Genomic DNA, 16,931 nt, shown 5'->3' with positions numbered 1-16,931 from the left:
TATGCACAGAAGTGCTTCTGTACCTATTAGAATGGATCACACAATCAGGTGGATTTGGGTCTTCATGACTGATCTGATTAAAAGGTACTCTGGGCAGGTACAGTGGGATGTCCTCTCTCTAAATATATGTAATACTTTGAAACTTAGTTGCTTGTACTCAAAGACCTGTGCAACTTTAACCACTACCACCAGAGTGATTTTCAGTTATGCATGTTTTTCAGTTTCTTGAAATGACACTGAAGACAAAGCAATTCCTCACTCAAATATGCTAAGTGTCTTCATAGTTTCCATCTATTAATTTGAGAATTACAGTATAACCATAGTAGGGAATGAAGCCTGATAACTGGCACAGAAAACAGAAATACAATATCAGAGACTCGGCATGTCTCCTCTGTGGTAAGATATGTTTGGCTAGGAGTCCATAAAACCAGTTATAATAATCTCATTTATTCCGGAGAATTAATTTCACATCCCTCAATATTGCACAAGACTTCTTGCTACCTATGTTAAAGGCCAAGGAAATTCCCCCTTGCCACTATACAAGACACAAGGCTACTTACAGAAGAACTGGAAACAGAACTCAGGCCTCTCAAACATGAGACAGATGATTTACCCATACAGCCTTTCATAATGAATATGTACCGTCAAAATCTATATTTAATAGTCTGGCTACAAACCCCTTTCCTTTCTGGAGCCAGCAAACTGAACCGCCAGTGCTTTTCTCAACTTAACCACAGCCACTAAAAGGTATATGTAACACTGTGTTCATTTTAATTATCAATATTAGCTTAAGTTGCAATGATCTAAAAAGATCCTAAGTTGAACCACAACTAGTTGACTTCCATACAACAGAACACGGCTTTCAATTTTTCTTTATGATGTTCATATCGATTCATGTCTTCTAACACAAGTATCCTATAAAGTAAACTATTCAGTAGCTAAAGAGTATGACAAAGTCACCAGTAACTTACTGGTCCTTCTGTGGGTATTATGGAATAGTACAACTACCAGAAAATACGAGAACTCATGCTCCTTTCAGTGCATGGAATTGTACTACAAATGGAGCCGAGGGTTGTAAGGAAGAAAAATGATGGTCATGATTTTAAAATAAAGAGCTAGAACAGCAGTACTGCTTTTACACTTCTAAGAGTCTTCCTTAGAAATGATGATATTAAGAAAAAAAAAAATATAATTTATTTATTCTGCCTTGTCTTGGAATGTAATCTCTCAAAAGGACCTAGTTTCTGTCCCAGCAGATTCCACACTGACAGTGATTTTCACAAGCTTTGGTAACCAGCTTCTTCTGATGCTCAACAAAAGATTCTAGCTAGGTAAATGGAACTTTTGAGGAGCTCAAAGGCAAGGGAACACTGAAAAAACTGAGCCACATCTTCAGAAAGCATGTACGAGCTAACTACAAGTAGGTTGGCATAAACAGCATAACCTCTGTTATATTCCCCTGAGCATATGTACGCATATCTACCACATTTTACATACATTAAAAAAATTTATGGCTACTAAAAAGGACTAGTAGATTACGTAGGAAGATACTAACATGACTTAGGCTAAAAGTACAACAGCATTATGACTATCCTGTTTATATTGCTCACCTACATTCCCTTCTTTCTCTGTTCGTGTCTGCAGTAAGACTTGATGCAGGCATCCCTTGTCAAACCCAGAGCATTATGGATTTTACAGTAACAACTAGTTTTTGTCAACAAAGTAAAGAAGTTTCTTTAAGTACAGAAATGAGAAGAGGCAATCAACAACAATAACGGCTAGAAGAGACTAACCTCATCTCTGTGCTTCTGACAAAAGACCAAAAACTGAGATACTCCATCGCCCTTTCTGCTTCGCGGAGTAGATGCTGGAGTTTTCTTTCTATTGAGAGGGGAGCCTATCCCTCTTTTGGATTCTGCCTGTTCAGATGACTTTTGAGGAGTAGTATTCTTAGTCCCCGACTGACTGCTTTCTTGCGTATCATCAGTAGCAGACAATTTTGATGTCCTTCTCCTCCTCTTGTTAGGAATGCCAGACTCCTTCATCGATTTCAGATTTTGAGTGGTTTCTTCGTTTGAGTAAGATGACTCGTCTATCTCCTCTAACGGTTCCACAGGAATGCCAACTTCCTTCGCCACTCGAGGATTAAGATGAGGTCTGTCCCTAACATAGATGAAGGTGTACTTGGCCTTCCGTTCTTCCACTGTCATGCCTACTGCTTCACTTGCTTGCTTAACACCCATCTCCCACTGTGGCCGCAGCTTCCCTGAAACAGGCTTTAACATCTGCAAAAGAAGAAAACAGCATGAGAAATTTGCCCACTTTTGATTTCAAAATGCCAACATTAACACAAAACAATTCCAAGAGACTTAGTGTACTGTATAATTATAACTCAGACATTCAAATGGAATTGTATTTGATGGTACTGATACCATGCATGAAACAATGACAAAGCAGAAGAGTACTGATTTTTAATAAACAACCAACAGCGGTAAATCATCCCATTCTTTGCATCTGTAAGCAAAATATGACACGCCTCTGTAAAACAAGCTGTCGTTAAAGCTTTCTAGAATATCTTTTTATATCTGTACATACCTGTTACAGTAAAATAAAAAGCTGCAAATCTTGTCCGACTTGGTAGCCTCTTACCTTTATTTTCTCTGCTTTAGTGAGGGCTTGTTTTGCACTTTCCTGGCACAATTGTTCAAACTGGTCTTTTTCTTTGAAGGGCACAAGGCTCTTCTCAAATATCCAGGCTCGCTCTGGGGCATCTCCAAAAAACTGAACATGATACTGACGAAAACTCTTTTTCTGTCCTGAAAATTAAAAACAAGTGTATTTAAGATACAATTTAAGTGCTTTCAGACTTAGTCTTTTGTAAGCTGCTACAGTTACCATGACAAAAGCACAGTACAACTGGTTAACCTTTCAAAAACCCACTTAATGAGCTTGAAAGTCTCTGAGCTGTAATCTATGAAGTTTGACACAAAAGCCCAATAGCTTAATTCCACACAAGAACATGCTTTGCTACATTAACTTAAGGTTACAATCTTTTGTCAGTGCTTTCCATGTATATTAACTTACACGTAGGCCTGGATGTTTCTGAAAATGCTACCTTTGACAAAGTTTCCAAAGCTTGGATAGCCTGCCCTCTCAGCCTCTTCTCTGATTTGCCTAAACTTGATCTTTGAACAGAATTTTTTTTCAATTTCTTGAACAGAAACACATACTTCAGCTAGTTTTAACACTTGCAATCACAGATTCATCTTAACCAAGCTTTTAAGGAATCAAAGCAAGGGATGAAAAGGATTTGGGTGGTGGAAGGGAGAGAGGGAAGATAAGAGAACAATTCTGAAACCTAGACAAGAAACATTAATTCTTCTAAGATTGTAAAGAGGAATACCATCTCTCTGTAGTAAGATACAGCATACAACCTTCCCCTTCCAAACATCTCAGCTATTCTACGGCAAAGGGGAAAGACAACACCTTCAAAATTCACCAATTTTGAAGACAGAGGGAACAGAATCAGACTTAGACATCCTCTAGCATCTTCTTCATTAAAACTCAGAGATTTGTTGTCTAAGTGTTCAAATTAGGGTCTCATTTAAAAATAGAAAAGGTTTTAACTGTGATGACCTACACTTTTGGGTTCATAAATTCAATCCTGCTAAAAAGGATCAGCCACCTCCCCCTACAGGATCTATGGTTTTTCAAGATGTCACCACATTAGTACATGTAACAGGTAGCCTGGGAGGAAGAGGAAATCAGGTAAGGATGTCTACCCAGTAAGAACAAATAACAGTCACAGTTCTCCATTACAGATGTCTTCAAACTAGGTCTAGATTTTGCTAGGTTATTCATACACTGCATATCTTCTACCTTAATCAGCAAATACATCCAGCTGATTGCTTCATGCAATATTATTACCGGGGTTTCTAGACTTAGAAAGAACTTTCTTTTTTATAATTACTCAGCCAATAGTTATTTTTCAAGGGGCTTGATCTTGTCTCAAGATGTGGCATCTAGAACGGTCATATGAAATCAACCTAATTAACGGTATGTGCATAAGTTTTATCAACCGTTACACACATACAGATATATAAAAAACATACATGAGAGCTAGAAAAACACTAATGACTCATTTGAGATCAGATATGAGAATCTAGAGGAATGGTATAGGGAAAGGTCTTGGGACTGCATTCGTCACACATCCAATCTAGTAGTCTAATACGTGTTCCAGTAATGCACAGTCAGGAGCAATTCTCTCGCACAGCAATTATTTTGTCCTCATCAAGAAAATGTTGCTTAATTAGGGTCTACTGAGCTCCAATGACTTAATCTGTCTATGATAAAATAAAGGATAACTTTTGTATTTTATTTACCAGGATGTCCTAGCTGCAGAGAGCAAGATGGCACAGACTACATTTACAACCACCTGTAAAGATCTGCCTCTGAGCAACCAACAGCCCAGTTCCAAGCAGACACAGACACACTGTTCCATTTACAACGTAATGCTAGACAGCTGTAACTGCCTAATTACGAAATCTAAATAATAGTGCCTACCACTAGAATCATTGAACCTATTTGTGAATCTTCAGATATCTTCCGTGGACTGAATTCATACCAATGCTCCTGGATAAAATAATGGAATTCATTAAGGGTTGTTATATACAAAGACATAATTTTTTGGCTCACAGAATCCTGGAACCACTAGTTGTTGAAGGTTTGGGAGAGTGTTCCGGGGACCCACCACTATTATGTTTCTTTTTCTGTAGCCTAGCATCTGTGGTTGACCACAGTCAGAGACAGGCAGGCTACTGAATGAGATGGAGCTTTAGTCTGACTCAATATGGGCCTTCTTACATGAAAGTGTACATCCCGCAAGTTGAAAGTTACAAACTTTTCTCAATCCTAAACAGCTGGAATGATGAAATCAAGTACTAGCATCCAGAAATTCAGATTGTTGATTGCAAACACTGCTGATTCTAGTCCTAGAAATGAGAAATACAGAGACCTAGCTGAATACTTCTACAAGTCTCAGATAAAAGGACTCTTCTGTTTGGAACAGGAGACTTTTGACAATGCCTCAGTAGTAAACGGTAGGTGGAAGATAATACAAGACTGGAAATGCGTACTGATGGAAACATGCACATCAGTGTGCATTTATCAGTTATGATGGCTGCCCAGATCTAGTCAAACCTCCTGAAGGAAAAGGCAGGCCCCAAGCCAACTCCAGAGCAAATATCAGAAATGATCATCATCCATACTGTTTCAAAGAGATGGAAGTTAACATCTCAAAGTACGTTGTCCCTTCTTTCTGTTAGTATTCCACAGGTTGCATTCACATACACGACATTGAGTTCTGCCAGATCTACTTCTATAGTTTCTTATAAAAAGCTACCACAGAGATCCTTGATAATGAAGCACAAACCTTGCTTCTTTCAAGGAGCAGAGCAATTCAGTTAGGAACAAATAAACATCTTTTATTTCTCTCAAAATCCAGCTGTTTATCTCATAATAGATCTAATAATCCAAAGACTAAAGTCACAGGGACTGCCTGATCAAAACTCTGAAAGACTGCTAGGAAAAAAAAAAATTGTCTGAGGAGTCTATAATACCCATTCTAGCAACTGTAATGAATGCTTGAAAGGGTTCTCAAGAAGCATTTAGTTTACAACCAACATTGAGGCTAGCTATAATCCTAGAGATCTTCATTCAGTTTGTTCTTAAAAACCTCCTATGAATGAGATCACACTATTTCTCCAGCCAATTCACCCCAACCTTTAACCCTTCCAAGTTCTTCTTAATATGTAGTCTAAATATTCATTTCTACTAAGCTCTCTTCTTCTCAGAACAAGAAGAGTTTATGCCTTTTCCTCTTTGCATGTAACTTAAGTTATTTAAGGCCAGTTACTGGGTTCTCCTTTAGCTCCTCCTGGTCAGATTAAATAGCCCCAGTTCCTTCAGTCTGCCCATGCAGGTAGACTCCTAGATTTCTGTTCATGCTGTCCTCAGAACCTTCTCTGTTTGGTCCACATTTCTTGAAATGAGATGGCCCAAACAGGATGAAATGAACAAAGTACTCCCACTGAGGCCATGCTACTGCTGGAAAAGCAAAGGATCTACTTCATGCTTTTTACAAGAGCACTATCAATTTATGTCAGTGTGACTTTTGTCTTTCTGCAGAGAAAACTACATGGGTTATTATGACTCTCAGATTCCTTTCTGCGAAAATGCAGCTTTCCATTCCTTTCCCAGCTTGATCACTACCAGTGTAAAAATTCAACACTTATTCCTACTGAACTGCATTTTTTTTTCCAGACCAGACCTCCAAAGTGTCAAGATTATTCTGATTTCCAATCCTACATGTTTACAGTCCCTCCACATTGGAAACTGGTAATTCCAATGCAAATTTTAGATGAACTTTCTAGTGCATTTTCCAAGTTCTCAACGCAACTCTTGAAAACTACATAAAAACAAAACCATAAAACCACTCCTTTCCCAGACTTGGAAATACATAGTTCAAAGTTACTGAAATCTCTAGTGACAAGTAAATGCCCATCTCTGTTCATAACAACGGATGCTGATACTTTCGCTTGATCTAGTAGAATACATGAAAGTATTTAGAAGCACAAATATCAAAACAAAGGTACGTGTTCCTACTTTGGTTTGATATTCCTATTAACTTCTTGCTTTTCTCCTTAATTTGCAAGTTTTCTGGATTCTGTTTTCAGGTTTTCTAAACTTTCAGTAGAGTTTTGCATAAACATAGTAAAAAAATAGTTTACAGTGCTCTGCTGGACTTAAAACTAGTGAGGGATGCAATGTGCAGCAAGCATATTTTCTGTAAATACAACAGTAGCAAAAGGAAGGCTAAGGAATGCTCAATGGGACAGGAGATTGAGTGAGAAAAGACACAGAAAAGGCTGGGGTACTCTATGCTTTCTCTGTCTCGAGGTTTTGTTTGTTTTAAACTGTACCATTTGCCCACAAGCCTTCAGGTCCCTTAGTCTAGTGATAAAGGCTGCAAGATTGAGACATGACCCACAGCACATTAAGAAAGAGTCAAGGAGCACTTAATCAAATTGGACATGTATGAGATTATGGGACCAGATAGGATGCCTCAGAAGGAGCTGAAGATGTTGACCAATGTGACTGCAAGGATGATCTCTAATTTTTGAAAGGTCACAACCATCAGGGGAGATACCCGATGCCTGGGAAAAAGGCAAATACTGCACCTATCTTCAAGGAAAACGAGAACAGTCTGGGGAACTACAAGCTCGGCTGAGTAGCTTACTCTCAATGCCTACAAGATTATGGGGCAAATTCTCCTAAAAGACATGTCCAAGCACATGGAAGACAAGAAGGTGTCTGGGAAGAGCCAGCACAGACTCACCAGGGGCAAACTGTGCTTAATCAATCTGATTTGCACAGTGCTAATACAAAAGGCAGTGGACTCAGGTTGCAACAAAGGAAATTTCAACTACATAAAGGGAAAAGTCTTCTTGCCATAATGGCTGCCAGTCACTGGAACAAGTTTCCCAGAAAGGCTCTAAAATCTGCATCCTTGAAGACACTAAATATTTGAGTGGACAAGGCCCTGAGCAACCTGCTCTAACTTGGAGACCATATGACTTGTAGAGGTTCTTTCGAATCCATATTACTTTATCATTCTACAAGCAGCATAGACAAGCTTCAAAAGTTTCAGGTACCAGAACAAACAAAGATGCAAATGAGCTTAAGAAATGGTAGAGAGTCCTACTTAAAAATTTAATTAACACCTGGTAGCCTCTGCATTTAGAATCAACTAATGTTGTCTGTGGATAACAGTATTGATTCTATGAATCACAGAAAAATTTAACTGCCTGCATGACGGACTGCTTTTAGTACAGCCTAATCATCAGGAATATTTAATTCCCATTAGCTTTCGATAAAATTTTTAGCTCATATCACTTCTCCGAGCATCTCCATAAAAACAACGGAAAGTACCATCAGATAATTTTTTTAATAAAACTCCACACAGTCTCATAGATCACAATTACGATATCTTTTGGAGAATGTTCACAGAGTTATAAAGACATAGTGGGGAAAACAGCTCCGTCTGCTATATGCTCAAGAATAGTGTTTACATGATTTTAACACTCCTCTTGACAACACGGAGCTGATTCAGTTACTGATACAACTGGCTAGATTAAATGAAGAACAGAATTTTCCCAAAATAACGGTTATGTATACTTGAAGAAATCTGAATGTTTGTGGCATCGCTGACATACCTTTTAGTTTAGTGTAGGAATGGAGAACAGGATCAGCAGAAACCATACACGGCCACCATGGAAAACCAGACACTTTTGACCACACTAGATCTCCTATATTATACTTCAACAGATGGACTTTGTCTTCTTTGACGGTACTTTGAGTTGGATCTCTCTTAGCAGGAGCCTTAAAAGATAAAAAAAGAGAACACAAAAATCAAACTACCAAAATATTTCTTCAGATATGTGCTAGGATTACTAAATAGCACACAAAAATAAACAACAAACCACAGTTCATATTCTGTTTAAATATTCTCATTATACATAAAAACACAGAGTGGTCATGGAGGGAAATAAGAAATAGTCCACCAGAATAAAGAGCTATCACGTTTGCTAACAATAATTATATTCACGTGTAATAAAAACTTTGTCATAATCTTTGCTCTCTCACAGCAAAAAAGTCCCAAGTTTTATTAATGTTTTTGGTTTTAGTTAGAAATATTGGCAAGTAAGCTGTGGTTTGCCTTTATCTTTTCGAATAACTGCTAAGAGACTATCAGGAAGGCTTACTTTAATTTCAAACACATTAACTGAGCACTGGATGTAAAAGTGGGAGAGCCAACCTCCCTCTGTATTGAATTTTATTAATCAAGTTAAGCTCTATACACACAAATGTGTTCCTAGATTTAAAAAATAGAAGTAAAAAAAAATCCCAAACTGGAATAGACTGAAATACTGTCTTTATATCTGAATAGAAACTACATAAATAACCAGTTTAAAAAACCCAAACTCTACATCTTTCAGCTGTCTTTTTAAATACTGAGATTTGTGACATGAACCCTTCCCCACACCCTTTTGCAAGATTATTTTTTTCTGTTCCCGTTCTAGCAGTAAAAGTTTGCAAGTGCTCAGCTGGTGCTCTAAAGCTATTTTAGCTATTGGAAAACAATTGCAGAACTGTTTCCACTTCTAGCAATAGATTTAACTGCAAGGGAGTTTTGCGTTCTCCTCTGACAGACACACATTTTTACTACATTATAACAAAGTTCAGCAACAGACATTTATTCACCAACAAAAACCATTTCACAAAGGTAGTTACATTTTGTCTTTTTGTCTTCATCTGTTCTACTTGATATAAATAATGAATGCCTTTATGTAGCTAAGCACTAACTCTGAATTCTGAATGTAAAAAAGCACACAACATGCCTCATTACATGTATCTGTAAAAAAAAAAATATATATTTTTTAATTTGCTTTTTCATTTTTCTAGTACTAAATTTATGTGCAAGACGTTACATCGTTCATCTTGCGCAGTACCAGCTCAACATACAGAAGGTGGACTGGAGTTTCAGGCTTTCAGTGGATTTAATGTTAGAGCTGGAGCAAAATTCTGGTTTAATTAATTAAAAGTGGCATGAGGAAAGAAAGAACACTGTTCAGAAAACGGAAATTTAGAATGCGGAAACAAGTATTTGGAGCATTATGTTGAATCAGAGTAGCTCAGGTTACCTTGTACAGATTTTTAAATCCAGAGACTACTACCATAACTAATTACACATTATTCTCCAACCACAAAGAACAAAAATCTTTGATGTGCTGCAACAGCATAGAGACTTTTTTGCAACTCAAACACAGAGGTACATCCAATCAAAAAACGTAAAGCTTAATGTACTTAGAAATTCCTTTCCTCAAAGCTTTTAAAGCTATGCCTGGTAAACACACATGATGCTCTGTCATCTGATTGTTCGGGACAGTTACTCATCCAGTGATTCAGCTTTTCTGATGAATTCAGACTTGGTTCATGTGCCTCCAGCTAGAGCCATGTTCCCATGTCTCAAGGTTTTTTGGCTCTCTAAGGATTTTGTAAGACTGTCAGTAAACCCCTCCTGCTGAGCTTGCCTCGAGTCCAGCGCTCTCAATAGACCTAGAAGATTCCAAGCAGATGTGGAAAATCAAATGCTCCTTCTAGCAGTTAAACATGACATGAAAAGTTATGCTTAAAAGCTAAAAATTAAGAAATACACATACTGAGAACAGATCCAGAAAAACATTAATCCTAACGCACACAAACCGACTTCAGCGTTTAAACTAAATAGGCGGGATGAAAATATTTTTCAATGAGTTAACTTTTCAGAAATGTAAAAGTTACTCAGGATTCTGAATCTCACTTTTCATTTATGAGTCCCTATATTTTTCATAAAGTGCAACTAAGCTGCACAGATTTACAACTACGGTCTGAGAGGGAGCTGGCTGGAATAACGAAAAGGCTCTAGCAGTACCTCTTACTGCAGCACAATCAAAACGGGGCGGCAGACAGCACGGGGGTGAATATCGCATTTCAATATATCTACAAGCACTGCACGAATTTTAAAAATGCCCAGAATTCTTTTATTACACTGGATCATGATAAAAAATTTGAAAATGACAGGCTCTGATAAAACCTGCAAGGTTTACCTATAAACCACTTGCTGTATTTATGTTTTCTTTTATTGATAAAATGTGCATACTTTAAAAAAAATGGTAAAATACAGGACAGAATTCTATATATCCGTGATTTTTTAAGAGCTCTCAGATGAGGTTATTTAAAAACCTATAGAAAATATAACCATAAAATTGCTCATTTCCGTCTTACTTTCCCGCATCATTCTGCTTTAGCTTGATTGTCTCATTCTGGGAATTACTCTGATGTATTTCATAGGTATGTTAACAGTAAACAGTGAGGTGAAATTCCTGGCATATACTTCCGAAAGGAGCAGCCGTATGACATCAACAGTCCTTTCAGTATTTCCTCTCAAAAATATTTTTGCAAACTGACAGCACAGCGTTAAATGCTTAAGTATTTAAATTGTTTAAAAACATCAGAAAATGCTAGATACTGGAAGGCAGTCATATGCATAATTTTACTTCAGTATCCAGGTTAGTATTTTTTTTTTAATTCTTGATGGGATGGAAGGAAGAGAGCATTTCTAAACAAATTTGCCATTCAGTCCCCTGATGGCATCTATGTTCTTGTACGATGAGTGCTGGAGCTTCTTTATAAGGCACTTTTGTACTCTCTGCAGTTTTTAAGAATAGGAAGGTACCATTCAAGTTACAAAGGGGTACAGAAAAAAGCAATTTGGCTTGTAGGTTTTCTCCCTCCAGAAGAAAAACGGGAATCGTTGTTCAGGGAACTTCCGATTCCTAAGGATATGTAGTCAGACAGAACAGGGCATCTGACTGTGCACCTGTGGAACGTGGAGAGGCAGGATGGAAGCACACTTTTGGTGGTCTGTTTGAATCCAGCAGAAGACAGGGAATACCCTCTCCTGCAACAGCTGATCTCGTCTTCATGTGATGATACTTAAGCAAGCGAATTAAGATGAGAGACTCCTGGGTTAGGGCACAACTGTAAAGCAAGGGAAGCTCACCCAAAATCAAGCTATTTTAAAATGCCTTCCCCTCAATTTTTGCCTCCTTGCGTCTTTTTGATGATTTTTTTTATTTCTAGAAACTGTTCTCATTTCAAATTAGATCTCCTACCCATAAACATGAACAAAGTAAAGCCCGTTGGGCTTTCTGTGCTGCAGAGGAGGACAGAACAGACTTTGCTTGCTGTCATTGCGAGTAAGTCTGGACTGCTCTGCGTGTGCCCCATCCCCTTACCTTTTACTGCAGTTTTGACAGAGGGAAACACAAACACATCTAGTTGCAGGATTTCCCCTCCCTGTCCTTCCTCGATTACAGCCCAGCTCTGCAGCCTCTGAGACAGCTATCACCTCAACCACCTTCCCCCCCCAAAAAATTTAAACCAGTAACCCTAAACAGAAGGAGGAAACAGCTTGTGATCGTATTTCTTTTCTACTTTGGGAATGAATTCCTGTGGGTTTTTTTCCCTTTCAAACACTAGGCTGCAGAGAAGTTACAGAAATGGGCAGTCCGAGCCTGGGTGAGGAGGTGATGACTCCCACATGGATCAGTCCCTGCACTGAATACACTGGCCATTTGACAGGCTCTGCACTACTCAGTACGGCAGACATCGAAATTCCTGACTTTCTGGATTAGTATCCTCATGAAACACTTGCTCTGAAAGGCAGCTAGAGGGATTTTAAGTTTATTTTGTCCAGGGGGGCGTGGAGCGTGGAATGGAGTAATTCCCTTACTGCAACTGAGTTTTTCTGTGAGAAATTATGCCTTGAAGAGCACCAGCATCCTTAGAAACTCATCCGGGACAGCAGCTGCAATAGGCTGAGAAGGCCCAAAAAAAAAAAAAACCAAAACCAAAACCAAACCTTAACATGCCTTTCCTCATCCCTTAAAATTTCACAGATTTGTTTGTCATTTCTCTCAGCACTTTCATAAGCAATGAGTAACAGGCAGGTTGACAAGAATTTATGATACTGCTGTCAGCATTCTGCCAGCCCAAAGAAGTGGCTTGGCCATAGACAACATTGGTATTTAATTAACTTTGCCTACATCTGATGAAAAGAATCCAGTTTCCGTTTAGTTCTGGTCTGACTAACGAACATGACAAGACAAGAACATAGCATGAGAGATGGGCAATTTAAAAGTTTAAAAAAAATCTTAAAATGACTAAAGAAAAATGCACTTAAGGGCAGCATCTTTACTGTACTGAGAGCTTTAGGTTGTTTGTAGACTCTGTTATGAAAACACCATGATGAGTGTTTAGTAAACAAGGGACAAAGGTTGTTTTTTTTTTAAAAAAAAAACACCTAGAAAGCTTACTAGGTGGTGTCAGACTGAGATACGTATCCTTTTAAAAATGACCAGTGGTAGAGATAATAATATTATTGCTATCTATTTTGTGTATATATGCATGTATGCACACATGTGCAAGGAATTATAACCCCTCAAAATTCATGTAAATTACTTGAAGCATCAAAAAGCTAGTATGTCACTATACAAACTTGGAGTGCTATAGAAATAACTAAAAACAATAATAAAATAATCTAACTGTAAGTTGTCAAAAAGGGATTAGACAAAGAACAATGTTGAGAATTGGGGAAGAATACATCACCAGAATTTAATATTGGACAAGAAAAAAGAGAGCAATTAAGACAAGTGAAGACAGTAAATGCTCTCCTCTGTGTAACATATCAGGGAAGTACATATTGAACAACTTGCAGATATCTGCTATCTCCCTTTCGGTTTTCATTTTCAATTCAATTCCATCCTGGATCAAACTTCGATTGGACTGCACTATAACAGAAGGCCATGCTGCAAACACATACTCTAGAATAAAAAAACAAAACAAATCTACTAGTGTTACAAAGAAACTAAACCAGAATAATCAAGGTCTCTAAACAGAATACATGCAATTAAAACGTACCTTGAATCAAAGTTAGAACCCACAGTCAAATGTGTTTCTTTACTATGGAAAAGATAACATTGCTTGCTGACCAAGACCACATATTTTTCTGGTCCTGTTATCTACTTGTGCTGTGCTTCACCCACTAATACTCCTATTTTCTATCATGGACTTGTGTAATAAAAAAAAAAAAAAAAAGTAAAAGTGTTTTGTCTTCTCTTGCCTCTCTATCAGGAAAGACAGTGAACGACGGAAGCGGTTGTAGAACAAACTCCATTCCTTTCAGAGGTTCAGGAGAGGTGGTGGGCTTCTCTGGAGAAAAGCGGAGCAACAGAACTGAAGGGATTATTTTTGTAATGTTGTTCTGTCACTTGAATTCACCAGTGATTAAGGACACTATATACAAGCAAACAAAAAAACTACCAAATAGGACAACGATTCCAAACGTTTCTTCCTTGAAAAATGACCATCACAGTTATGTTCTTAGGAAAGCTCTTGCTTCCTGAAAGATTCAGGCATTTAATTTTACAACAGACAAATGACTATTCAGTCTTCAGGCAAAGGAATGGAGGGATGCAGCTACTCTCCCAGTGACTGATGTCCTGTCATTCAGGACACAGAAACAGCTTCTCATTCTGTGATTGAGGACAAAAGTCTCATAAAGTCAAATCACTTCAAAACAAAAAATTACACCTACAGCAGATTAAAACCTATGCAAACACCTCAAGATTTGCTATTGCTTCAAGTGAAATGGGTGGCAACGTAAGTCTGTTAAGAAATAGCCTCTGCTTATTCTAAATGACTGTCTATAAAAATACAGTATCCTCAGAAACATAACTGCCTTATTGTTTTGCTCCTTTTTTTTTCTCTTTAAGATTATAATTCACATGTTATAGTAAATCTGTTTATCCCAGAAGGTCAAGTCCTTAGAGGCCCTATGTTTATCCAAATAGCTCCGACCTTCTGGGATGTGAGGGAATATATTTAGATAGTAAAACACAAGTAACTGAATGCATTAAGAATAAAAATAAGTTTTATCACTTTGTCTTGTTATGTTCTGTTTATTATCTAACAGGAGAATGCTGTGTAAATCCATATTCAGCAAACCACTGCCTACAGAGAGAACGTTTCAGGCAGAAGACTAAACCAGACCCTCGCAAGAAGATTAAGGAAAATACTGAATTACTACTACAAAATGGAGAAGGATGAGGAAACATGAAGAAAGAAGCAATAAGTTGGCAAAGTTTTGTGTTCCATTTCCAGTAAAACAGAAAAGAACACTTCAGTAGAGCATCCAAAGACTTGCAGCCCTCAAATGGCCACTGCATCAAGCTCTGGACAATTTAATTTGCAACACCCTTGTAAAACATGCATTATATTGTGCAGTGAGGTAAAGATGGAGGGGAAAGAGGACATGGAAAGTCCAGATAAAAAAAAAAAAAATAATAAAAATGAACAAACTATATTGGGGGTTGGTTTGTTCGTTTTTCAGATTTTTAATTGTTTTATAACGAGCCATAGATTTCACAAAAATGTCTTAAATGAAATGTCTTTCTCCAAGCTATCTTTTCTTGTATTACTAATGACTTCTTTTCTTCTATTACTAAAAGGGGGTCACATCTGGCAATGTGAAGAATTACATTTGCAGAACACACTAAGTTTGAATCTTCTTACGACAACTAGGATTTATTTATTTTTCTTCAATGTGCTTAGATGGTAAAGCTATAAAACAAGAGGACAAAAAAGGCTGAAGAAAATCAACGTTCTACTTGCAGATCCCCTGAAAACTTTTCTGTGCTGGCTCTTTGAAACCACATGGAAGTTTTGTGACAATAGGTTTGTTCCATCCATTTCTTTTCACAAACTCATCTAAAGCAGTTCATGGACAGCATGTTGAATAAATACCACCATGCAGGACCCTCCCCTCCAAGAGGGAAAACAAGCAGAATAAAATAAAAATCCGTTTAAATTTAGAGAGTGATTCATAATGTAGATTATGGATTTTAAAACAAAATAAAAGCTCAAATTTGTTTTTCAAATCAAGCACTAAACTCCCGGTTACACTTCAATACTTTTTTCTGGCTTTCGTTCCCTCATTAGCAAGTCTCAAGCAGATGAGAATTTTTTTTAAGATGCTTTTACATTTAAACCCAAATCTGTCTATCCAAATCAACAATATTCCTTTACACAAACACTATGTGAGCAAGTATTTTAGAAATAAACTTAACATGGTATTTTAGTAACTAGGATACAACCCTTTTTTCAGAGTAAAGAGTTGAAAAGAAACAGATTCAATCATTCACAGATAGATTGAGTAAGATGCAAGTTCTGGAACACTTCCCAACCCTCAATCTTTCTTAAAAATGTGGAGAGCAGTTTCTTTCAGCTGCTTTACTGAATTTCTGCATTTACATTTAGATGACCTCTTAAATTGTAAGTTACTGGCTTATTATTGAAAAGTTCCATGTTTCAGAAATAGGTATTCAAATTAGATAAGGCTTGATCAGAATGAATGAAACCTTTCATACTGAGTATTAGAAAAAGATTTCTACCTACATCCAACTCCTCTAACTTTCACCTACCCTCAAAAATTTCAACTTTTGATGCGGTATCTGGGTATGTAAGACAACGTGGATATGAGATGCTACAGAAGTCTGGAAAAGCATGACTGTAGAGCCATGACGAAGTTTGGCATGGGGAACAGTTATTTCTGAATAATTTCCATATGAATTTCACATCGGAGAACAGAACGAAAGCTAAACCATCTCAGCATACCTACAGATTTTCAGAATGCCATATCCATATGTATTTTGTTATCCGCATGTACAATGGTTTCACAGATTTTCAAGATCAGAATCTGTATCAGGGCCTTACCCTTAGCACTCTCCTACGCCCTTACAGAGTTCAGTAGGAAAGAGTTTACCCCAAACACTTTCTTAACAGATATTCACCTCTTGGTATCTCAAAAACATCCAAGGTAGTGTGGGTAGGTGTTCTGAATCCTAATATTCTTGGTAGAAAACACAGAAACCCAAACCCAGATAATAGTGCCAAGAAGCAACTAGATTTACACAATTCTGTTTTCTGGTGAAGGCAGATAGTTATCTCTACACTTTTTTGCAATAAGAACATTTCTGAAAGAAGCTGTCTAGACTGCTGAAATAGAACAAATATTTGGCATGAAGGAGCTCTGTTAGTTAACTTATAATTTGACATAGTCCAATTACTACTTTGCCTTTGAGATCAGACCTTTAAAATGAATCCCCAGATGTAAAAGCAGATATAACAGGTTTCCCTCCAGGTTGTGTTGTTACATATACCCAGTAGATCCTCCTCTTCTAAAGAGGAAACGTAAGAAACAGTATCAGCAG

General features: G+C 37.5%; 1 protein-coding gene across 6 annotated transcripts in view; it reads right to left on the bottom strand.

The window, feature by feature from the left end:
• Positions 1-16,931, bottom strand: part of NSD2 (nuclear receptor binding SET domain protein 2) — a 101,733-nt gene that overhangs the window by 36,564 nt on the left and 48,238 nt on the right. For all 6 annotated transcript variants that reach the window (XM_074587377.1, XM_074587375.1, XM_074587380.1 and 3 more), the window contains exons 3-5: positions 8,274-8,439; positions 2,650-2,816; positions 1,794-2,285 (exon numbers count right to left, since the gene is read on the bottom strand). In XM_074587377.1, the coding sequence (XP_074443478.1) occupies positions 1,794-2,285; positions 2,650-2,816; positions 8,274-8,439 (825 nt within the window). The remainder of the gene's footprint in view (positions 1-1,793; positions 2,286-2,649; positions 2,817-8,273; positions 8,440-16,931) is intronic.

This window comes from Larus michahellis, chromosome 5 (genome assembly GCF_964199755.1).
Source record: "Larus michahellis chromosome 5, bLarMic1.1, whole genome shotgun sequence".
Classification (NCBI taxonomy): Eukaryota; Metazoa; Chordata; class Aves; order Charadriiformes; family Laridae; genus Larus; species Larus michahellis.
Note: the sequence above shows the minus strand (reverse complement) of the source record. Positions and strands in the feature narration are given on the sequence as shown.